Below are 25,646 nucleotides of genomic sequence, written 5' to 3'. Positions count from 1 at the left end.
AAGTGTGAACCGTTTTGTTTTGTTTTTGTTTTTTTTCTGAAAACCAGAATCTGGGCATTTTCTTTAAAATTAGCAATACTGGTTACCATATGTTAAATAACAAATGTACAGAAGGTGAGTATTAAAATTTCTTTTTAATTCCAGCAAATGTTTACTGGATGCCTTGGCTGTTGGGGATACGAAGAAGAAGAGGAAGCTGTGGCGTATCCCCAAGATGCTCACAGTGTAGTAGGAGACAGACATAGAGGTCTGGAGCACAGAGGAGGGAACGTAACTTCTGTCGGAAGAAGGGGTTGGGAATCTGAGAAGTCTTAACAGAGGAAATGACCTTACAGCTGGGATTGGAATGACGAGTGGATGTTCCCCTGGTGAACGGTGAGGAATGCATTCCAGGTAGAGACAGGGACGCAGAAGCAAAAACTTGTGGATATAAATGTCTCTGCCACATTTACAGATTACTAGCGGTTCAGGACAGATAAAGTGCGGGGTTGGACTGTGAAGGAGGTCTTTCAGCCATGCTGAATTCGGACTTTAATGTGGGTGAATGGGAAGCCTTCAGAGATTTTTAAGCTAGAACAGTTTCCTGTCCAAACTGAGGAAGGCGGAAGCGCAGGTGCGGAGCCCAGGTGAGAGATTTTCATAATTGTCCGAGCGAGGAGATGAGAGCCTGTTCTAAGAGCGGCAAGATTTGGGAGGAGAATGAAACGCACATAGAGAAGGAAGGCAGTTGAGCTGATTTAGGCAATAAAGATGATGACTTGATTTTAGATTGATTATAGCGAAACTATGAAGCGCTTCAGCTCTGGAATCATGAGGACACCTTATTTAACATCTCTGAGGCCCAGCTTCTTCATCTACATGATGGGGATAATAAAATACCTACCTTACTTATAGGACGAAACAGAGTAAGTCGTCAATAAATGTTTGTTATTATTTTGAATAGTATTATTATTTTTACTGCAAGCCAAATTTCAGTGACGGATGGAAATGTCCATCAGGCGGTTGGAAATGTGAATCGAAGTGCCAAAGGAAGGTATGAACCACAGGTTTCTGATTCACCGTATAGAGACCTCAGTTCATCTCGAAGAGTGGCTGAGCCTCTACAGAGGGCAGAGAATGGAATTTTGCAGAATAGGCACGGCTAGAAGTGGTAAGAGAAAGGGTACAGAAAATTAGTGGCGTGAGAGGGAGGGGGAGGTCCTTACTTTGGAGAGGATCTTTAAATTTCTAAATGCAGTAGCTTCATCTAAGTCCTCGGTCCCTGACATCTCTGCAATATTGGATGCAAGTGACCTCATAAAGCCTTCTTGTAGAAATGCTCTTCAGTTTCCATGGCATTCTGTTCTCCTCTATCTTCTTTGATTATGCAGAGATATCTCAACTGAAAGCCTCATAGCTTCCTTGCTCCAACCCCCTCATTTCACAAGTGATGAGACTAGAGAGCCAGAAAATGGAAGTAGTTCGTTCGAGGTTCGCAGTCAGTTGTTCCTTGTCTTTTTCCTCTCCTGCACTCACTTCCTCTTTCGATAAACTCGTCTGTTTGCATAGCTTCTAGGATTATCTTTATGTTTCTGATCGCCACATTGAAATCTCCCACCCACGCCTCACTCCAGAGATGCTACCCCACCCTTCCAATAGCTAGCCAGATGCCCCACTAACATGTGAAGCGGCATTTTTCTCCACAAGGCTAGGTTCCCTCTTTGATTCCGCTATCCTATTAACGGTACCTCCATTCTCCTAGTCAGCCAATCCGTTAGCGAACCTGGTCAATTAGTCCTATATGAATGTCCACGAAGTGCAGAGGTTAAACACACTGCATCTAAGGACAAGACTGCCTGGGACCAAATCCTGGCTCTGTGATCTTGGGCAAGTAGGATGTCATTTGAACCAGACTCTGTTAGAATTGAGAGACCTTAAAGATACTTATTCCTCCAAATTTGCCTTTTTCAGAAAAGAAAATTGAATCCCTGAAAGGTAAATCCCCATAGCCGGTAAATAGGAGTCAGGACTGCAATCCCAGGCTATTGGATCCCCAGTCCATGCCGCATCGCTTCTTGTAGTCTTATTAGATCCGTCACCGCTGCCACTTCCGTAAATCGATTATTTCTAACCTCATGCCTGGATTATTGACAAAGCCTCCTACCTGTCTTGCAGCTTCTGCTCTACCCCCTCCTTAGTTCATCCTGCTAAATTAATCTTCCTAAAGTGTCATTTCCAACTTTTCATTCCCCTCGTCGGGAAGATTTTAGTGGTTACTCATTGCCTCCTAAATCAAATGTAAATGTCCAAACTAGGCACTAACATTCCTCCCAAATCTGGTGCCAGCTTATCTTTCTATGCTTCATTACCCACACTACCCTTTTGTACCCCATGCCCCAGTCATGCCCAGTACTCTGTGTTCCCTGAACAGTTCACACACTTTCATGTCCTGTTGACTTTACATATTGTTCTCTCTCAACTTTGAGTACCCTTACTTCGATGTTCCTCCTGTCAAATTTTTTTAAGCATGGCTGAATCTTTATTTTATTTTATTATTAGTTTCAAGTATACAGTACATTGGTTAGACATCTATATAGTTTGTAAAACGACTCCCTAAATTGCTCTTTCTCTCCTCTGGCCTGTACCTAGTCATTACATTACTGCTGACTGCGTTCCCTGTGCCGTGCTCCCCATCCCCGTGACCATCTATCAACTACTAATTTGTACTTCTTTAACCCTTCACCCCATTCTCCCAGCCCCCCAACCTCCCTCCTCTCTGTCCGTCACCACATTGTCCACTATATTTGTGGGTCTGTTTTGGATTAGTTTGTTCTTTCTGTTCCTTAGATTCCACATATAACTGAAATCATATGATATTTATCTTTCTATGACTTATTTTACTCAGCATCATAACCTCTAGGTCCATCCATGTCATTGCAAATGGTAGGATTTCATTTTTTTAACGGCTGAGTAATATTTCATTGTACATATGAACCATGACTTCTTTATCCGATCGTCTGTTGATGAGCATTTAGGTTCTTTCCATATCTTGGCTATTGTAGATTGCGCTGCCATGAATATAAGGGTGCATAGATCTTTACTAATTATTATTTGGTTTTCTTTGGATAAATACCTAGAAACGCAATTGCTGGGTCAAAAGACATATATATGTTTAATTTTTTGAGAAATCTCTAGACTGTTTTCCATAGCGGCTGTACCCATTTGCAATCCCACCAACAGTGCACGAGGGTTCCCTTTTCTCCGCATCCTCGCCAACACTTTTTCCTTGATTTATTGATGATGGCCATTCCGATAGGTGTGAGGTGCTATCTCACTGTGGTTTTAATCCGCATTTCTCTGATGATTAGTGACCTCGAGCATCTTTTCATAGGTCTAGTTCCTTCCATGAGGCCACCATTACATTGATCCCAGAACCAGATAAAGACATTACAAAAAAAGAAAACTATAGGCTGCTATTGCTTATGAACATTGATGCCAAAATCCTCAACAAAATATTAGCAAACAAAATTAAGAAATACAGTAAAAATATCATACACCATGATCAAGTTGGATTTATTCCTGGGATGCAAAGTTGGTACAATATCCGCAAATCAATTAAGGTGATACACCACGTTAACGAATCGAAATAAAAACCATATGATGATGTCAATAGATGCAGAAAAAGCATTTTACAAAATCCAGCATCCATTTATGATAAAAACTCTCAGCAAAGTGGGAATAGAGGAAACATACCTCAACATGATGAAGACCATATATGACAAACCTACAGCTAACATCGAACTCAATGGGGAAAGGCTAAAAGCATTTTCCTTAAGATCAGGAGCAAGACAAGGATGCCCGCTTTCACCACTCCTCTTCAACATTGCGTTGGAAGTCTTAGCCACAGCAATAAGACAAGAAAGAGAAATAAAAGGCATCCGAATTGGAAAGGAAGATGTAAAACTCTCATTATTTGCTAATGACATGATACTATATAGAGGGAACTCTAAAGATTCCACTAAAAACCTTTTAGAACTGAGCAGTGTCAAATTCTGAATCATCTTTCAAGGGCCAACTCAAATGTCCAAGTGCCTGAAGGGTTTTCAGATTTCCCTAGTTAAAATTAACCTCTACGATAATATATGCAGCAAGAGTTGCCATCGTAGGTGAGTGTTTAGTGATGGCCCTTCCTTTTTTCGCCTGTGTTCCCACAACATAGTGCTTATACTTCTGTTGAACAGTTTATTTCACTTACTTTATATTAGAGCTGGTTATTTAGACAACTAGTGGGACTCGTTCACCTTCGCATCCTCCACGGCCCCTGGCAGGGTACCTGGCAAGCAATAGGCGCTTAAATATTTATCGAAATGAAATGAAAGCTCTGGAGCCAAAGTCCTGAGACATCGCCTCATTAGCAATTTAGCAAGACTAACTCCTGCTGCTGAACATGGAGTGGCATGTTGGGAGAGGAGAAATCTGGGAAACCTTGTTGGCAAACCTCCAACAATGCGCTTTGGAGCAGCCTCTGTCCTTTTCGACCAGACTATTTGCTTGAGGGTATCTGATAAGGTAGGGAAAATGACACAACTCAGACAAAGTTCTTATCCACACATTCTTTCAAATAAGTTAAGATCATTGCAGGCCCATCGTCCCCAGCTAACGGATTATAAATAGCTGGAGAGAGCGGTGACTGGTGCTGAAGAGTTGAGGAGGTAGAAGCAGAAGCTCTTTGGAGTATTTTGCAAAAGGAGGCTACCATGACCCAGAAATTCGTCTTTCCCCCGAAAGTGATTCTGGACTGAGCTCCCTGTATCCTTTCCCTTGGAAGAGTGGTAACTGTGATGGGCGATGCGGGCCAAGGAAATTGACATGTATAACATACCTTTACGGTGTCTCAGTAGCGGGATCTGTTTCAGATCATTCTGGACAAGCTTTTAGCTAAGGCTGCTATGCAGATCATTCCAATTCTGGAAGTGATGGCAAGATAAGAAATGACCGCATTCTCATGTTAACAGTTTAAGGACAAGTTGAAGGCCTCAAGTTCATTTATTTGTTGACCACATCTATTCATTCAATCGTCATTCATTTAACTTTTTCTAAACGACTATTATGTATCAGGTCCATAGGTGCTCCTATAGAGATGAATGGTCCTTGCCCTTCGAAAGTATTATTCTAATGGAAGAGACATACACGTAAACAGACAATATGGTAAGTGGTATCACAGAGATATACCGTACAGAGGAGAAACAGAAGGATAGAGAAAATAAAGGGACTAACTAAAATCTAAACTCCCGAATTTAGCACAAGAGGCCACTGCTTATCTCCCACCATTCCATAGCCTTTGAATGTAAAGGGTAGACTATCTGAGTTGAGTTTCAAAGAATGAAGAGTTGGTAAAAAAAAAAATAGGGAAAAGGTGTTATAGGCAGATTTTATCCCAAAGGTAGTGAAGAGCCAATGGAGGATTTTAAGCCGGGGAGTGAACATGATCAGATATGCATTTTAGAAAGACCAGGCTGAAGAAAGTTTGGAGAATGGATTAGAAGAGGCCATGAATGGAGGTAGGGAGACAGTGAGGAAAGTGCTTTACCAATCTAATTGTAAAATTATCAGAGTCTGTATTAGGGCAGTGGAAGTAGAATAGGAAGGAAGAAGAGTAGTTGGAACCTAGGAGGAGGTAAAACCTACAGGGTTTAGTTACTTATGAATATGCAGTGGTAGGAGAGTGAGCAAGACGGGGAAGCTAATGCCTACTCCGAGATTCTTGGCTTAAGCAATCGGGTGGATATGATACCATTAAATGAGATAAGGGAACACGGTGGGGGAACAGGACGTTTGGGAGCAGAAGAGATGAGATGAAGGTATTTACATATGTTTGGAGACCAGGAGTGAGGTCTGGCTTGACACAGATTCGGAGCTATCAATAGTTGAAGCTATGGGGGTAGATGAGACTGTTGTCGGGAAAATGGTAAGAACGGATGGAATGAAATTCTCAGGGTCATCAACTTTAAGGGGGCAGAGTAAGAGGAAAGCACGGAGCAGTCAGAGAGATGAGAGAGACCAGTAGAGAAAAGTGTAACAAAAATTAAAGGAGACCATGTAGGCATTTAAAACTCTACTTTAGAGAAATATTTAACGATACTTTAAAACGGTCATGATCTAGTGGCAAGTGAAAGGGGATATAAAATTATATGTATTTCAGAAAACAGTTTGGTTGTGGCCAGAGGTGGTGGGTAGGGGGTGGACAAAATGGGTAAAGGGGGTCGAAAAGGTACAAACTTCCAGTTATTGAATAAATAATTCATGGGGATGTAACGTATAGCATGGTGATTACGGTTAATGACACTGTATTGCGTATTTGAAAGATGTTAAGAGAGTAGGTGTTAAGAGTTCTCATCACAAGAAAAAAATTTTGTAACTATGTGTGATGATGGATGTTAACTAGACTTACTGTGGTGATTATTTCACAATCTATACAAATATTGAATTATGCTGTACACCTGAAAGTAATATACTGTTATATGTCAATTATACCCCAATAAAAAATAATATGTATCATATAATGACAATTTTATTTGAAAAGTATATTTGTATCTTTTCATTGCAAAATGACCGTAAGGTTTCACAACCGTTAGCCATAATTATCCCTTGGTGGTGGCGTTACGGACTATTTTTATTTTCATCCTTATGATTTTTTTGTATTTTTATTTTTCCATAAAGAACATGCATTACTTGTATAATCAGCAAACATAAAAAATTAATATTAAAAGGAAAAAATAAAAACGAGAAGCAGGTTTGGAGAAGGTGGGAGAGATCAGCTGGATCAAACACTCGAGTCGGTAAGACTCATTCTGAGAGAGGTCCATCGGATTTTGCTACAAAGTGACCTTGGTGAAAACTCAGTGCCTCTGGTGGGGAATAGAGGCAGAAGCCAGACTGGAGTGAAACTGGAGTGAGTTGGAGATGAAGACGTGTAGGCAGGAAGTATGGAAGTGTCTTCCAAAAAACTCGGTTAAGAAGGAAAAGAGATAGGGCAGAAGCCCAGTTTAAGATACCATCCAGTTTGAGAATTCCAAACTAGGTGTAGGAACTTAGAGTAGCCTGATGAGAGATAGGCTATGAAGGTCTTCTGACATTCAGATTCTCAGTATGAGGGATGCAGCATAGGATGGAATCGGAAGCAGCAACCAGCTCATCAGAATCGTCATCAGAAATTGCTCTTCTGGGCTCAGAGACAAACTTATCATCATTAAAACCGAACGAAGCACTCCAATGCTACTTATGCGGCTGCATAATTTAGAGTGCGGGTTAATCCTTAAAAGGCCCTCCCACCTCCAAAGCTTGCGATGAGGATGAAATAGTTGCAGGAGTTCTCGTGACTCATGTGATAAGAGTCAGGTCTTCTCTATAAAGGTGTGGAGCTCAGTTCCGTAGACAAGATTGTTCTCTAGGAACAATGCCAAACCTCAGTGCGTACGCTGGCTTAACCCAGCCCCGGCACGGTGAGATGAAATGTCAGCAGTGTGAAAGAACAGTTCATGTTTATCGTAAAGCACTAACTCGGGTTCAGAAATCAATAACTGCTTGACATTCTGAAAAGCGCCCTCATGCTGGCAAATCCAATGCCACTGAACGTCATTTCCTAGGAGATAATAAAGTAGCTCCATCATCCTGGTCTTTTGTAGGAGGAAAACGTAACCGAAATGGAGGCCTCTTCAGAGGATCTGAAGCTCTTACTTCGTACCGGAAGCCGAGGCCCCATAGATAGTGGATGGACATAGAAGGGAGACAAAATCTTTGTGGGAGACTTGGAAGCGGACCTGTCTTGTTCAGTGCAAGGAACAGATTAAGGGAAGTAGGTTACTTAGAATGAAGGCTGTGAAGGACGAAGGTGTATCGGAGCTCCCCTTTTTATATGGCGCTCAGGGCCTCTTGCAGGGACTGATTTGGCAATTTAAAGAAGGTATGAAGGACTCGATCCTGTCTTCCCCTTCACACGCAGACACACACACTGCTGTACTGACTGGGGCTGGAGCTGAGCTGGCTCTATGGCAGGCGCAAGGCATGATGGATAGGAGGTAAGGTTGACTCAAGCTCTTGTGGGTGCCGCTTTGGCCCACAGTTCTCTCCATGGACCGGGTGCTGGAGTCCACATTGCTGGGTCTGTCCAGGAGTCCGCTTAACACGTACTCTGTGATCAACAGTATGGATTGATGTGTGTGGACAGGGAGGTGGGGGACTTCAGGCAGAAGGCAATGGAGTCTGTGATTTCAGAGATCTGAACGTGCCTGGGAGTTGGTCCTCTAATTGGCAGCGGGCTTGACTGGCCAGGTGGAGCAGGAGAAAAACCGCCTGGGTTTCCTACCTAGACAGCGCACTGTACCTCCTATGAGTAGTGCCTGTCAGCAGAAGCCTTGGCCTTCCTGGTGTCATCTGCAGCCTGGCACTCCCCAGGGTACTGACCTGGTAGTGCTAGGTGGTTCCAGGAAGGAGCGGGACAAGTGGTTATGATTATTGAGGCGCAGGATTCTGGATAAGACATTCGTGGTGTTATTGTTGCCAAACTTGGCTGACACAGGGAAGGGCCGAGGAGTCCAAAGATTAGAAAGAAGGGGTGAGCACAAGGGCTTCTATTTAGGGTCCGGTTTATATGTTTGATTGGATCCTCAGTGTGAGGAGGTGGGTAATAGACCAGTAGATTTCTATTTGGAGGACTTAGAAAAGGATCCTGTGGAAAAACAATGTTCCGTATATACAATATGATTTCGATGATGGGTACGTATATAAAGAAAGAAAACTGGAAGGAAAGTACTAAGCTATTAACAGCTTAATGAACAGGGCATCAACTATCAGCCTGGCTGCCCAAACTTGGACAATGAACAGAAAAAGCTAAATTCTTTGTCCTTTCCTCTTCACCCTTGGAACTTGACACTCAGCTCTTTTTTTTCTGGCTATGACCTGGACTCCTCTCTGATTCTTCACCCTACCACGCTACCTCCAGTCTCGTTGGGTAAAAATCCAGGATTGGATTCAACCTGGGAACTTTCTACCTCCGGGTCACTCCCAAGGTCCTACAGTGCACTTTATCCCCAAGAGCAGAACAATCGGGAAATAGACATCGCGCTGTATCAGCTGAATAAAAGTGATGTTAAGACGGGAGCCCCAAAAGTTCCAATTTCCTATTTCAGCTTTCTGGGGTTTTTGCAAGTATACCCTCCGATGGTGCAGTGATCAGACGTCAGTGAAATGGAGTACTATACCTCAAACCTCAGGAATTAGGTGCTGAGAAAATCTACAAGCTACAAGAAACACCCTCCCCCCTGGGCTTGACTCTTGGTAGAATGAAGACCATCCTGACTATGTGGGGCTGGTTTTAGAATATTTCATACAATTATGTGTTTGGAGGGAGGTGCTGATACAACTTAGCTTTTGTTCTGCCTCCAAATTGTCCTTAGAGCAGAAAGTATATGCCTAACCATCACGTACACAGTTCTCCAGAAACCTCCTTGGAAAAATATTGATAACTCCCTGGGACGCAGACTCGTTCATATAAATACGTGTCCTTTTGAAAAGGATTGGTGAAAACCAATGCCAGTTATGAATACAGCCCTTACTGGGAACAGCTTGCGTAACCTTGCACAGCCTGAGTCGGGATGTGGACTTTTGAAATGTTCTGCAGATTTTCAGGGTTACCCATTTCCTTAATCCTATGGACTCATTTGGGAAGAGGTTTTGTCTGTATGTCTTAAGCAACATTTATGCCGGAAGCTGTCCCCTTTGATTTCTGAGCCACACGGCAATGCTGTCTCATTGATCAAAGCCATACCAAATGCCACGTTTTGTTTGGTAATGAGGCCCAGGGACGGGCTGGATGATGGACTCCACATGCGAGGCAGCGCTGCTGCATGCCATCCGAGGAAGCCTCAAGATGGCCGTGATATCACGAGCAGAGCTCCCACAGCCCGCTGATTGATTCTGTCGATGAGGTGCGAACTTCCGAACTATGACGATGTCACTGGTGAGATGTACTATTAATTAATGTGATCAGCTTTTTCCATCAACTGTGCTGGTCCTGAGTAGAACAGGAATGGGGAAAGCCCTTGTCGAGGCTGATGTGTGAGCCATGCCAGAGACAGCAGGCTTATGTTTAAGGCCTCTTGCCTTGTATGTTTCAAAGTCTAATAAAGATCTCCCTGAGTAAATCCAAGGAAATAAGCAGGCTGATGTAAAATTTTCAATTATGCCTCTAAACATCCATTGTAAGAAGCGAGTCTGCTTAGGATTCCAGGCAGAACCTGATATTAGCTGCTTAGCGGGAGCAAATGGATTTCCATTTCTCGGTGTAGTAGTATGCCCTCTCCATTCCTTCTCTCTCCTCTTTTATCTCTCTCTCTCTCTCTCTCTTTCTCCCCCCCCTCCCTCCCTCTCTCATGTAGTGCTCCTTCCAGAAAATGTGTTCAGGTAACAGTAAACAGGCAAAGGACAAGTCGATTCTAGCAACGGTATTTTTTTTTTTTTTACAGCTACAAACTACTCAGATAGACTTCCTATAGCCTAGAACTGCAAGTATCCTAAAGAAACTCTGCCGGAACTGCAGGGAACAGTGAGTACACAGTGATATTGACCTGTAGTTTCCCTTCCCAGGAGCTCTGCTGTGGGAGCTCTCTCTTCTGGTCAAACAGGTCTGCCCACCATTCCTTAAACACGTCTCACAGCTTCCTGTCACCTGGAAGGCTTGGCCTTCTATCTTCTCGCAGACCGGACCAGCCAAACTCTGCCTCTTCCATGAAACCTACCCTCCTCTCCTACGTCTGAATGCTCTGTAGCATCTCCTATCTACGTATGGGGTCAAGGACCGACTCTTACTCAGATTCCCAATGGGACCTGTAGAGCTCATCGGCTATGATGTAGAGAAACAAGTTTTGAAGCCAGTCTGCCTGGGATCAAATCTAGCTCTGGGACTTACTAGCTGGGTGACCTCTGTTGTGTCACTTAACCTCCGTGTGCCTTAATTCCCCTGTAACATGGGAAAATTCAAACACGCTTACTATATAGGATTATTTCGAAGATCAAATAAAGTAATACTCGCAAAGTCTTTCTATGTTGCCTTTGTCACATTAAGTACTCAAAAAATGCTACTCCTCTTTCTCCACTCCAACTTGTGCTCTCGGCAGGAATTGCCAAGTGCCACGTGATGGCATTCGGCCTGTCCCCCCTGATGTCTAGCTCAGCTTTGCCTTGTACCGGGTTTACCGGAAACTCACCAAAGGAATTCTTTACCTGACTTTAAATGTCCTTCGTACTCTGAGCCCCTTAGCTGACTGGCAGAACCTTGCACAGTCACTCAACACAGTCCTGCCTCCTTTTTGTGTCCCAGACATGCCCCGCTCATTCCCAGCTCTGTGTCTCTGCTCGCGCTGTTCCTCCTCCCTGGGATGCTAGTCTTACTTTGCAATTCCTACCCATCCTTGACTTCTCCAAACAAGCCTCGCTTGCTCTAGGAAGCCTTCCTCGATCAGTTCAATTCACTCTCCCTTTTCTTTGAACGCCCTCTGCAAAGTCAGAACCACATAACTAAACATATACTGATATTTTTCATGGTAACTTCTTGAGTCTTGTTCTTATCTACTCCTTGTCTTAATAAATTCTTTAAGAACAGTTGGGATGTTTCCCCTCTTCTGCCACCTGTCCCCAGCACGCATCCAGTACTGAGTACCCAGTAGGTGTCCAGTAAAGACGTATCGATTGATGCATCCATGTGCCTGGGTTTGGCCAAGGGAAGTCGAGGCTCTGGCTCTCTCTGGCAGTGAGCCTGGGTGGGGTGGACAGCAGAAGGCAGGGGGACTGGCTTCTACTGCCTTCGCATATTTCTTGGCTGCCATTCGGACCACAGAATTAGCAGGGTCCTCAGGTAAGCCTTCCTTCAAACTGAACTGATCCCACAGTTAATGGTTGACATTCTCTGTTTACCTTAATAATTGCCAAGGTCTGTGCTGCACACGATACACTTCGTAGTCCAACTACCTTGGCCCCGAGGGTAGAAGGCAATTTTAGAAGAAGTTCTGGGGTTCTGGGATGGGACTGGAAATGCTTCAGCCTATTGTCAGCTGCTCAGGGCACGGACAGTAAGGAGAGAGCCAAAGAGTACCTTGGAACCGCCATGTTGGGGAAACTGTCGTCCCCTGATGCGACCTCAAGGTGCCAGTAAGCACTGCCCATGGCTTTTTTCCTCCCCGGAGTCAACTCATTTTAGAGGTTGCGAGCTGTAAGGAATGGAAGGAGACACAGGAGGCCTCTCTGCACCTTGCCCACTCATGGAGTCTACCTATGTCCAGGGGTTGGGGGAAGGCTGAGAGCTCTGGATGAGCCCGGGTTCGGGCTCCCAGGTGAGATGGACTGAACATGGGCACGTGAGTGACAATGATGCCTCTCTCCCTCGACAGGGCAGAATTCCAGGCTATGTGATTTGTCTCTCCAAATCCATTGGGAGCTCGGGAGATCAATCTTCTTTAATAATTGTATGTGAGAGGAGGTGGGGCTGGTTAATGTTTGTCTGGTTCCTCTTGGGCTGTGGGCCATATCTGGCTCCAGCTCTGGGCTCTTTGTCCCTCCCCTGGGCTTGGCTGACAGTACCTGGTGGCATAGTGCAGACATGCTTGCAGACATTCCCCGAGAAAGGGCAGCAGCAGCCAGGTGAGGAAGCCGGGGGCTGAGGGAGGTGGACCAGGGGGGTGCTGTGTGGCACAGGGGCACAGAAATTGGGGCTGGGGAGAGTCCCGGATCTTACCTTCTCTTGAGCTCAGCATTCGGCCACGTAGATCCTTCCTGCGCTTCCCTCTGAGCTGGGTTGAGGCCACTCCTGCCAGGTGCCCGTGTCGCCGAGCCTCTCTTCATAGCTCCCAACTCTTATTCTCTTTCCAGACTCCAAGTCGCTCTTCCTCTCAGTCTTTTTCCCCAGCCAAGGATTCTCCTTGTCCCCACAGGGCCGAGTTCTCAAGAAGACTTGAGGGGCCCCCTAGGCACAGGTGGCCAAGTTCATCTCCTTGGCTCACTGATCGTTTCCCGCCATCAGGGTTATGGTTCAGTAGGACTGTTTGGCACTGCCAGGTGCTATTTTCCTTCCTTGATTAGAAGGTAAGCCGGACATGCGACCGACATGGGGGCTGTGGACAGACGAATGCAGGGCACTCAGTGGGCACGGAGGGCCAGCCAGCGGGGCTGGGATTTGAGAGCCCGCGTTCCTCTTCTTGAGGAAGGCAGGCAGACCCAAGCGGAGCTTGGAGTAATTGATGCTTTGGAGATACAAAGGCGGGGTGGCCTTCCAGCTGTTTGAAAGCTGTTCCAGCTGTTAGGAATGGCATGGCCAGACTGCATGGACTTCGAAAACGAGGTGAGCGAGAGAGAACAGATACAAGGAAGAGGGGTTTGAAGAAACAGAGTATAGGCCAGGACGCGGCAGAGCAATGGGGAAAGAACGCAGGCTTCGGTGAGGGACCGACGTGTGTGTCAATCTGAGCTCCTACCCTTCCTTAGCAGCTGTGCGATGAGTCCGTCCTTTTCTTTGAGGCCCCTTTGCCTTATTTGTGGACTGAAGACAATAACCCGCAGCTCACAGGGCTGCCGTGACGTGGACTTAGTGAACATACAGCTCCGGCACACAGTAAACATTCCACGAGTGGTGGCTATTCTAATGAGCCCAAGGAGAGAGCAATAGGAAGTTTGGTAGCTGATGGAGGCGAAAGAAGGTATAGGTCGAACAGTCAGCAAGGGAGCTGACATTAGCAGGGGCTCTATGAGAAGACCGTGATGGAGCAAGAAAAGGAGAAAATTAGAACGAACTACCCTGGTTCTGACCCAAGCCTGGCCACGGAATACATATGGCAGGGCGGAGGGGACAAGTGCGGTGACCGAGGGGCCGTGGAATCGCAGGATGGAGGGATTGGGCCTTAGCCATGCCAAACTGGTGAATTCCGAAGGGAGTCTGAAAGGGAGCCCCGTGTCCCCTCCTGGCCAGAGGCCGCCTGTGAGTGGGGGAGGGGGAGGGGAGTCTGAGGCTGAGTTTAACCTCATCCAGCCCAGCCAGGCCCCTGTCCCCCCAACCAAAAAACACAAGGATCCCCTGTAGTTGGAAGAAATAGATGGACTCGGTGAACGTGTCTGTGCCTGTGTGCATGAGCATGTGTGCATGCGCGCGCACGCACCCGCACACGTGCCCACGTGTGGGAAGGAGTTCAAGTTTTTGAGTTGCGGGCCCGGTCTCAGTTAGAATGCGAAGTCCTTAGCAAGGAAGACAGGCTGCCAAAGGCTTTGAGGTCAGAGGAAAATAAGCTTGAAACTTGAGTCTACCATTTAGGAGCAGTGCAGTCACCATTGAGGCAGGCTATTTCACTTCTCCGAGACTCAGCTTCCTTGTCCGAAAAATGGAGATAATATTACGAGAGCGTTGTGAGGACGAAGGGTGATGTCCCGATTTCGAACTGTGCTTGGGCACATCTGAATCACAGGGCGAGGTCGGAATCTGCCACGGCCAGGGAAGCCTTGTCTAATTAGACATGTCTGGAGCAATACGGAGAATATCAATACCCGGACTTTAACCCGAAGTCACAAAAAAAAAAAAAAAAAAAAACGGTTTGGATTTCAAGATCAGGTCACGCCCGTGGAGGTTTTCAAAATGAAACCCTTGATGTTGACATAGGGATCAGTGCTCCTTCCGAAGGGGGGAGCGGAAATTATCCCAGTGCCCATACAAGGGTCCTCGGGGGGGCCCCAGAGGAGCTACTGGTCATGTCCCGGTGGGCTCAAGAAGGCGAGAGGCTGAAAGCTATAAGCACCTGGAAACTCGGGGGTGGCCGAGCTGTCCGTGGAGCACCCAGGCAGAGAGAAGGGAACAGCCCCAACTTGCTCTGGGTTTGAGGAAGCGGCGCAAGAAAGCTAAGGAAGGGAAAAGAACAAATCAGCCAGCGGAAGGCCCTGGGGAGGAAGGACAGGGACGGAGTTGTCAGTTGATAGGAAAGGAAGAAGGGCTGGAGGAGCATAAAAGCCTGAGCAGTTCTGAACCTCTAAAGACACAGAAAGAAAAATTCTAATTCCAGCCAAGGTGGTAGAGCTTATGAGAAAGAGTATGAACTGTGGAGTCCACTTTACTTGGCTCAAATCCCAGCTCGGTCACGTACTAAGTAGGTAACGCTTATGACCCTTGGACAGATGCCTTCACCTTTTGTTTATCTTAGTTCCCTAATCTGTGACATGAGGATTAAAAATACCTACCTCACGGGGTTGTTGTGAGTTTTCTGTGAGATAGCGTGTGTGCAAGGGTCTGGCGCACAGCAGGTGCTCAGTAAATGATTTTTCTTAGTCATGCTCCGTGACCACATGTTTTTGAATCTAACGTCTCCCCGGACGAAGCCTTTCCTGACAGCTGACCGTGCCGCCTCTTATAGTAGCTCTGCCTTCGAAATGCTACGGTGCCCGTGTCCCCGCTTCGCCACGTTGCTTTAGGCCCATGGCTTGGACCCACTAAGGCTTTTTTTTAATATTAAAAGAGGAAATGTTGTTCAGAGAAGTAATCTGCGTCCCGTGGGCCGCCCCCTTCATCCCCTAGTTTCTTCCGTCCCATGCCTCAGCTTTTCCAGATGCTGATACCTCGCCCTTTCCCCCTGCGACAGAGAGGAGCACCCAGAACTAGACACGGGGCTTCTGCCACTGCCCCTGTGCTGGGGGCATTTCCTTCGTACTTAATGGCAGAAGTGGTGGGAGGTCGGGGGAGGCTTCTTGCCTGCCTGAGGAAGAGAGGGGAACTTCTTCCCTGGAGGAACTGGCAAGCTGAGGAAACCAGGAGGTCACAACGTACACTTGACATTGGGGGCAGGGCAGCAGCGGAACTGTCTGTTTCATTTCACAGGGACACTGGGGATAAAAAAAACAAAAACAGACATATTGGGTTTGGCAGCCCACTTAGTACCCCAAAGCGGCACTGTTTCCTCTTCCTGATGACGTCCTCACTGCCCTCAGTCAGCGGCCATGGCAGTGGAGCCGGGCAGAGGACGCGCCGGTGGCTTCACTGAACCTCACAATAACCCAGGGGTCACTGCCATTTCGGGATGAGCATCAGGCTCAAAGAAGTTCTGTCACAGCCCAAGGTCGCGTTAGTGCAGAACCAGGATTCCGACCCGAAGCCGCCTGACTTGCTGCTCGCTCGCTTACCTCGGCCTGTCTCCTTCTCGCTTGTGCTCCCCTGTGCCCACCTGTAAGCGCAAGAATATACTGTGGGAAGAGCTTAGATTTCTGCTTCACATCCTTTTGTGTTTCATCCAACTCTCGAGTGAGCGACCACTTCTCTGAGCTGCAGCTTCCTCATCTGGAAAGACCTGAGTAACTGTCCTTAGAGGATGGCCAAGAGGGTGAAAAGAAAGAATACATGGGAAAACGCCTAACGGGGTCCCTGGCTTGACAAATATGAGCTCCCTTTCCTGCCCCGTTCCCTAGAGCGGATCTAAGCCAAGGAAAAATCGAGCGGATGCTGAGTTTCCAGTAGGGTCATGGGGAAGGGCCTCAGCCCAGAGCCTCCTGGTCCCCTCCGGTCCCCTCTTCCGCACACCTGGTGGGGCTGTTGGGCGGGTGCCGGCGATGGACCGGGCGGGCACAGAACAGGTGGGTGCAGGCTGGGTGTCCGGCGCTGGGACACAAGTGCTCTGTGTGTAGGGTGGGCGGAAGTCAGCGCGTTTGATCTGAATTCTAAAGGGCGTTGTTCAGAGCCCCACAAAGGTCCCATTGTGCAGACGCTGGGTATAAAGCAGCATATGACTCCTCAGCACCGGGCGGCGATGAATTGGGACGCAGGCGTGGACCCAGGGCCCACTCCCCCGGGACAGACATGAGACCATAGGGGACCTGTCTGGGTGGCCTCAGGGATAGGCGCTCCCCAAGGTAATAGGGCTTGGTTGGGTTTGCCCCGGGGCCAGAGTTGAGGAGCCGGGGGGACGAGGAGCAGAGAATGGCAGAGGGCGGAAGACGAGCCTGGTAGAAGAAGGGGCCGGACAAGAAACAACATTGGATGAAAGCGAAGAAGGGAGATGGGGCTCAGGGAGGTTAAGTCAAGTGAGGGGGACGAGCAGCGGCTGGCACGGGACAGGGTGATCACGCAAGCTATGAGTACCCTTTCTCCCACCCCGTCGCTGGCTCTCGGAAGGGCCGAACGGGGTGTCGTTCGGTGCTGTGGTGCCCTGCCTTGTGTCTCGGCCCTCTGACGGCTTGCTCTGTGGCTCGTCTTGCAGGTGTGAATGAGGCAGGATGAACTGGACGGGTCTGTACACCTTGCTCAGCGGCGTGAACCGACATTCTACCGCCATCGGCCGCGTGTGGCTCTCGGTCATCTTCATCTTCAGAATCATGGTGCTGGTGGTGGCTGCGGAGAGCGTGTGGGGTGATGAGAAGTCTTCCTTCATCTGCAACACCCTGCAGCCCGGCTGCAACAGCGTGTGCTACGACGAGTTCTTCCCCATTTCCCACGTGCGGCTGTGGTCTCTGCAGCTCATCATGGTCTCCACCCCGACTCTCCTCGTGGCCATGCACGTGGCTCACCAGCAGCACGTAGAAAAGAAGATGCTGCGCCTTGAGGGCCATGGCGATCCCCTCCACATGGAGGAGGTGAAGAGGCACAAGTTCCACATCTCAGGGACGCTGTGGTGGACCTATGTCATCAGCGTGGTCTTCCGCCTGCTGTTCGAGGCCGCCTTCATGTACGTCTTTTACCTGCTCTACCCTGGCTACGCCATGGTGCGGCTCGTCAAGTGTGAGGCCTACCCTTGCCCCAACACAGTGGACTGCTTCGTGTCCCGCCCCACCGAGAAAACCGTCTTCACCGTCTTCATGCTGGCCGCCTCTGGCATCTGCATCATCCTCAACGTGGCGGAGCTGGTGTACCTCATCATCCGGGCCTGCACCCGCCGAGCCCGGCGCCGCTCCAATCCGACCTCCCGAAAGGGCTCGGGCTTCGGCCACCGTCTGTCACCCGAATACAAGCAGAATGAGATCAACAAGCTGCTGAGCGAGCAGGATGGCTCCCTGAAAGACATCCTGCGACGCAGACCCAGCACCGGGGCCGGGATGGCTGACAAGAGCGACCGCTGCTCAGCCTGCTGATGCCAGGAACCAGGCAACCTCCCATGCAGCCCTCACCTGCCCCGGGCCTGCCCCTCCTTCTCCCCTGGCTGCCCGGGAACACTGCAGCCAAACCCACCCCCTCACTGCTTCCACTCCTCCAGGGGCTCCTGCCAGGCGCCGAAGGGGTGGGGAGCCGGGGGACACTCCACGACAGTACTCCAGGTTATTGGGGGGTTAGGAGGCTCTGACGGCTTCTCCAGTTCAGAAGCTGCTCTTAACCCTGTGCTGTCACATACCCTATTTCTGGAGTCCCACCGCCGGGGAGGGACATGGGCGAGTGGAGCGGAGGGAGGGTGCTGCGGACCTGTGGGTGGAGGAGGGAGGGAGCAGGAGAAGGAGCGAGAGCACTTGCCGCCAGGCCTCAGGGAAAGGAGGACAGGTCTAGGGTGGAGGATTTAGGGAGGGAGAGAGAAGCAGGCGGATGAATTGGAGTGGGGGTTGGTCAGTGCTGCCTTCGCCTCAAGTCCCAAAGCCTCTCTCTGCCTGACACATTACACATTAAACAAGATTTTACAGTAAACGAAGAGGTGGCTTGTGTGTTTGTCAAGTTCTCTTTCCTGCAACCTCTGACCTCCCCCTGGCCGAGCCGGCCTTGGCTTTTTGCTGATCAAGAAAGGAATGGGTTAAAGATGTAGGATCTGCTTGCGAAAGCAGACTCTTAGCTGTTCTCTCCCGTTTTTGTTTTTTTTTTTCATTATTTTGGTTTTTGCGCGCCCCCCCTCCATTTTTTAATAACAGCTTTATTGGGATCTAATTCACTTACCTCCATCCCGATTTTATTTTTGAAGCCACTTGAAGTGTACAGTTTATTGAGTTTTGGTAATTATGTGTAGTTTTATAAACATGGCCACGATATACCAGAAAACATTTACATTACCTCCAAAAGTTTCTTTGGGCCCCTTCTGATTTTAAAAAGATTACAACGACGACTCCCTCTGGAGAAACAGAAAATGGTAGAGAAATTTCTGGGAGTAGCTAGCACACCTTCTCTTCGTACCTTGGTGAGGCCCCCACCCCTGCACCCCTGGGAGGAGTAGCCCCCTTCCTCCCTTGAAATCCAGCATTCGCTGCTAACTAATACCCATTGCACAATGAACTTGACCCCTTTCCTTTGCACCTAGCCCCTGATTCTCCCCTCCTCCCTACTTTCCTTCCCAGAGATGTCTCCACCAGAGGTCAAACATTTCATGGCATCACACTCCAGAGCAGCAGGTAGCCTCCCCTCCCTCTGTCAGCGGCTGGTGGGAAAAGCCCCGGGGTGGGACTTGCCAAAGCTGTGTTCAGGTCCTGCTTCTGTCACTTATTAGCAAGGCATTCCCTCCCTCAAGCCTCAGTTTCTTCGTGAGCCGACAGGGCTGGCTTCGCCCATCTCCTAAGCTGCCTCTTCTGGGATTCTGAAAAGACACCCCCCCCAGCCTCATGGGGTCTCCCCTTCTCAGATCACTGCCCTCCCCAATGGCCCCTCAGAGTGAAAGTTTCCCCTAGAAAAGATTTCTCTCCTCTGCTTTCCTACCTCCTAGCAGAATAAAATATTCTCTGCCACTCCCTGCCAGAGTGCAGTGACTCCGTGTGGGAACTATGTCAGAAAGGAAGAGAAAAGCAGACATAATCTTATCAGACTATTCTCTACAGTCTTTCTCCTTCAAACAGAAGACATGGAATTTTTCCTCATTCAAGGAGCTTTCTCCTTTGGAAAGAAAAGGAGCGGGTAAGTATTCCTTTCCCCCACACTGAGCAACCCCCGACACAGAGTTTCCCCTCTCTCAAAAGACAGACATTCCTTTCCTGCAGGAAATTTCCTTTCTCCTTAGAAACCGACATCATACCCTGTCAGGGGAGAGGTCCCACCCCCTCATGGTGGAAGAGATTCCTTTTCTTCTTGAAACGCATCCCCTCTCCACCCACAACACAACACGACACGCGACGCACGCAGAGCATCTCCCCTCCGTCGAAAAGGCCATCAAGAGAAAGATATTCTTTTGAAATTTCCATCGCGATTCCACAAAGGAACCTCGTGCCTACAGCACACAGAGATGCTAAATCCATCATCACCTCCGAAATCTAGTTTCTCTTCAAAAGATTCTATGAATCCCCCTCAGAGAGAGGCTCCAACTCCAGATCAAGGCTTTCCTCTCCAGGGGGCAGTGGTGGGACAATAAAGCTACCCCAGCTGGGCGCTACGGCCAAAGGGAGGACACTTACTTTCGTGTCCTGTGAACCAGGTGGGAGCAGGCCAAAGGAAGCTTGAGGGGAGGGAGCAGGGTGAGTCAGACTCACCCCAGGACTGACTTTCTTATTTGAGGCTCAGTCAAAAGAATGCAAGAAAGAAACAGGTGGCAAATGAGGCTGAGTACCTGCCACCCAGTAGAGGACATTGCGATCGAGAGATTTGGGTCTTCATTTACTACTTCTGTCTCAGTTTCCTCATCTGCAGCATTGGGTTGATAATAACCTCTCTACCTCTTTCGTGGGGCTTGTGTGAGAATCAAAGCGGTATTCAAAGCTGTTTCTAAACTGTAAAGTGAGAAACATAAAAGATAAAAACAAACTGTAAAGTGACGTAAGATAGCATCTGCAGCTCCGAGACCACAGCCTTAGGCCATGCTGAAACCTAAGACAAGCCGGAGAACGATGAGGCTGCTTCAGAGGGGCTGGGCCTAGTGGAAAGAAATTGGCTCTGCTAGGGGACAGACAGCCCCCCGAATAGCGAGGCCAAGAGATGTTGCGAATTCCTCTTGCTCACGATCCATCTAAGGGGTCACTATTCCAGGGGTCTGATCTGGGGGCGGAAAAGGCCTAATAACAGGAACTTCTTACACGCTCTGTCGCATGGTACCGGTGCTTTTAGGGAAGTTTACGGTCTTTCAGACGTATGTGTCTTCAGAACTAGCAAGAGCTGGGGGCAAAGGGACAGAGTCAGCTCCTGGACGAGGGGACTATCTGAACTACGAGAGGTAGGCAAGGCCCCAGCCAGCTGAGTTGGGATTTCAAAGCAGGCTGCAGTATCCATAGAGAATTGGCATGGCAACCACGAACTGATTTAGATGCCCAATCAGATAGCCTGGGCGCGCACAGTGGCAGCTGGAGGGGAACGCCAGCCCTAACCTGTGGTAGAGAAGGTGCTATAATACCCACCAAGCTGGGCTCCCTTTGATTTGAGGCCAGGCTGAACCTGGCAGGTGGCAAAAGGATTGGGCCATTCTAGGGAAGGAGCATAAAGCAGGCGAAAAACCCACATCCGAAAGGACGTGATTTTGTCTTCAGAGTTAGACTAATAATCTGCTGTAGAGGATTCAAGCGGTGAAATGGCTAGTGGAAAGGTGAGAAAGGTAAACTATGGCCAGCTTATGATGGGCCTTCCATGCACCGTAAGGGGTTAAGACTGTCCTATAGGTGGTGGAAACCATTAAGGATTTTGAGTGGGGGGAGCGCTAGTCTCAGGCTGCGGTTTGGGAGCTGACCTCGGCAGTCACACGGAGAGTCGATTGGCTTGGAAAAGAGAAGAGGCAGAATGACCAGTTACGGAGCTGTCGCAATAGCCCAGGTGGGCTAGGACAGTGGCAGAAGGAATAATAAGGGATGTAGGAGACAAAGATAATTTGGTGCATTTCTCTCCCCTCCCCTGACTGGCAGACACTTGATCATTCAAGACCCAGCTCGAATGTCATTTCCCATGTGGAGCTTTCAACTCTGTCTCCTCCCCTCTCCCCTGTACACCCAGTCCCTCGGCAAGGACTACTCCCCCATCCCCATCCCGAATTCCCGCAGTATATTGTGTTTCTTATCGAATTGCGTGGTAATTACTTGCGTATCCTTAACACATAGGAGGTGCTTAGCCTGTTGGATCGAGGGCAACAGGGAAGGGGACGTAAGCGTGTGCACAGGTTCAGCATCTCGGAAGAGGTAGGAGGTGAGATGGACAAAGTAGGTTGCGCAGGACTTCGAACTCTCAGCTATGACATATAGAAACCCTCGTGACTTCAGAGTTATCTCCTTCTAGACTTACAGGCAATTCTGTCTATAACTATAGACAGACTGTGCAGATCTTGACAAGATCCAGGGCAGGGCAGATCTTTACACAAATAGATACGTGAAGGCCGATGGCAAATCGTGGAAGGGAGGGCAGTGATTCGACAGTAGACTCCAGGGAGAGAGGGTAATTTGCACGGGATGGCGACCGACTTTTGTCCAGATTAAAGCCTCTCTGAAAAGTCAGGATGGCATAGTGACTAAGAGCATGGTCTGCTTCCTACCTGTGTGACTTTAGCCCGGTTACTCGGCCACTCCGTGCCTCGGTTTCCTCATCTGTCACACAAAGATAATGACGGTACCTACGATAGCGAGGATTAAACGCATCAGTTGTAGGTAAAGCCCTTGGATCAGCGCCGTCTGGTTGATAGTAAGCTCTGTCCGTCTCGCTATCCGTCCCATCCTCCAGCTACTCGCCAGGTGTCTCAAACACCGAGCTAAACTCTCGGTCACACCTAATCAACATGCTTTCTTGACTGTCGAGTTGTCAATCGCCATGTGTGTGTGCTTAAGTAAGCAATATGTTTGCATACATATGTCGCGGCACATATGACTGCGTCTGTGTACATAAGCGGGAAGATGGCCGTGAAGGGCGTCTTAATTCCTAATGTGGTGTTAATGAAAAGGATGTGTCTCGATCATAACGTAGTCCGAAACTTTATTTTCAGACTTAGAAATCATCTCGGTGCACGAAAGGAAAGGGGACTGTTTTGGAGCATGGGGTACGGACCGGATTTGGTGCCAGGTTCAGCCCTCACATACATGATCTCAGTAATGGCGTGGTAGTCATTATCATACCCACACCTGTAGATGAGGAGATGGAGGTTCAGGGCGGATAACTAATATGTCCAAAGGTTGCACAGCTCAAAGCTGCAGAGCCAGAATTAAGATGTCGACCTATGGTAACCTAAAATCAAGACAAGCTTTTGAAACCGCCGCCATTTCTCGCCCCTAACCTTAGGGGTCTCAAAGGTGCAGTTGGTTTTCCAGCCATCTGTCCTTGACCCTTGACCTTCCCTTCCAGGGACAAAGCCCTTCGTTTCACAGTTAGAGATAAAAGTCTTGAAATGCAGATGCCTTGGGGAATTTATGCCAACGGAAAGTCATGCACAATAAAGTTTAATCGATTAGCCGACACGACACGTGAGGTCTGGTAATGTGGCTCCCCAAATCTTTCTCAAGTCTCTTTCCTCCTCAGCTGCTTTCCTTCGGCACATCATGTGCCTTCCTTCCGGCCTTGCGGTGGTCTCATAAGTGGTAATGTGGATAACAGCCGCTAACGTTTATTAAGCGCTTGCTGTATGCCGGGCACTGTGCTTAAACAGGAGCCGTTAGTCCTCACCATCCGTTGAGGCGAGCACCGTTATCGTCCTCATTTAGAAATGGAGAAACTGAGGCCCACATAGGTTAAGTAGCTTGCCCGGGCCACACAGCTAGGAAGGCAGGGGCTGAGCCGGAGAACTGGAACTCGTTACCACCTTGGCCTAAGGTCAAGCGCCGAACCGTGTCTATGCCGCTGCCTCCCCGCCACTGGCCTCCTCGGTTTCTTCGGCACCCGGTTCTCCTCCACGTCACCCAGACATGCTAGAGTCACCTTACGACATGAATCACATCCTGCCGATTCTTTGTGAAAACCCTTCGAGGATAAAGCGTGACTACTCCAGTTTGCCAGGACTGACGGCTTTCCCGGGATGTCGGACTTTCATTGCTAACACTGGGGAGGTCCTGGGCAATCGCAGATGGCCGGTCACCCTAGCAGAGCTGTGCATCACAGTAAACGCCTTCCGCAACCTGATGCCCGTTTTCCCGACACCGCCTCCCAGCGCTGCTCACCCGACTGTCCTTCCCCAAAGATGCTCCTGTCCCATCCCGTCCTTGTGCGCGCCAGTCCCTAACGAACTCACCTCCCATGTCACTTCTGTGCTCTCGATTCTCTGGGCGACAATGAGTAGCAGTGGGTCATTTTATTGCCACGTGAGTCTTCTCCGGGGTCAGGACCAGGGCGAGGCAGCTGAAGCACCTCAGGGTTGCGCAGACGTCGCCCTGGACTTGCACGACCGTGGCAGCGTCTGCCTTCTTATACTCGGCACCTTCGGTACCCTGTCTGCCCTGCCCTGGTCCCAGCCCTTGTTCTCCCTGTCAGACTGGGGACTTCTCGAGAGCAGACCCCAGGTCCTTAGTCATCTTTATATCCCTACTGACTAGTACAAGATTGAGCGTGGAGTAGAAATGTAGTTGAGCAAATGACACCAGATGCCTCTCAGTTCCATCACGGGAAGGCAGCGAGAGAGCCAGGTGTTTGGGGGCCCTGTTGACGAGGGGAGAAAAGGCAAATTAAATAGACTTCCCCTTGGCCTGTGATATGAGGACAGCTTTCCATCAGGTGCTTCCACCTTTAGCGTCTGGCAGGTTTGGGGCTCTCTGCTTCCTGCTCTCGGTTCTTTCCTCTGGCTAACTGGAGACATGCTGGAAGGTACCATTTTTGCCCTCTACTTCTCCCCGCCCCCCGAGAGATCTCGTCCACTCCCAGAGCTTTGCAGATGATTTCTAAATTGATACCTCATGCACTATGTTAAGTGAAATGAGTCAAACAGAAAAAGACAAGTACTGATCTAACTTATGTGTGGGATCTGAAGAAACTGAACTCATAGAAACAAAGAGTCAAACGGCGGTTGCCAGGGGCTGGGGGATGTAGATTGAATGGGGACGCGTTGGTCAGAGGGTACGAACTTCCAGTTACCAGCTCAATAAGTTGTGAGGAGCTGGCGTACAGCATGGTGACTAAGTTACAGTGCTGCGCTGTATACTCGAAAGTTGCAGAGCTTAAATGTATGAAATCCACACGGCGCACACTTTAAACTTAGGCGATGTCATATGTCAATCATGTATCCATGAAGCTGGACAGAAAATACATATCTTGTCTCGGACCCACATTTCCGACTGCTACTTGCATTTTCTCATCTGACCTTTGCATCGACTCTGTGAGAAAGTCAGGGCGGAATATCGATGCGTATTTTTAGGTGAGGCTCGAGAAGGTAGGCTTGCCCAAGTTTTAGTGGCAGAACTATGATTAAAAAGTCAAGTGTGGGTGTTCTTTCTGCTATGCCATGTCACGTGGCCCACCGCGTGGATGTTTCGATGGAGGCTCGAACCCAGCGTGATCGAACCCTCGACTCGTTACCCAGTTCTTCTTAGCCCCCACTCATCAGCCAAAACAGAAACAAAAAAGACACTGTCCATTTTCCAACTTGGTTAAAGGCATCTCTCTCCCAATCAAAACCTGGGAGTCATGCTTCGTGCACAATGCTTCCCTCCCCCAGATCCTGCAGACTTGACCTTCAAAGTGTCTGCAACTCATTTGAATCCATCTTCTCTCTTTTCCTTCTCTATCCCCACACCCCACTGAGGCCCACAGAATCTCTTTGCCTTTCACTGATCTCCCCACTTTCACGGGGCTCTAGGCATGTCCACCCCGA

General features: G+C 48.6%; 1 protein-coding gene across 1 annotated transcript; it reads left to right on the top strand.

The window, feature by feature from the left end:
* The first annotated feature begins 16,833 nt into the window (after positions 1-16,833).
* GJB1 (gap junction protein beta 1) lies at positions 16,834-18,201 on the top strand. Its single transcript, XM_011371434.2, has 2 exons — positions 16,834-16,905; positions 17,253-18,201. Exon 2 carries the CDS (start codon positions 17,269-17,271, stop codon positions 18,118-18,120), a length of 852 nt encoding a protein of 283 aa, XP_011369736.1. The 5' UTR covers positions 16,834-16,905; positions 17,253-17,268; the 3' UTR covers positions 18,121-18,201.
* The last annotated feature ends 7,445 nt before the right edge of the window (positions 18,202-25,646 follow it).

This window comes from Pteropus vampyrus, unplaced genomic scaffold (genome assembly GCF_000151845.1).
Source record: "Pteropus vampyrus isolate Shadow unplaced genomic scaffold, Pvam_2.0 Scaffold191, whole genome shotgun sequence".
NCBI lineage: Eukaryota > Metazoa > Chordata > Mammalia > Chiroptera > Pteropodidae > Pteropus > Pteropus vampyrus.
The sequence above is the reverse complement of the archived record's forward strand: the minus strand, read 5'-3'. Positions and strand labels throughout refer to the sequence as shown.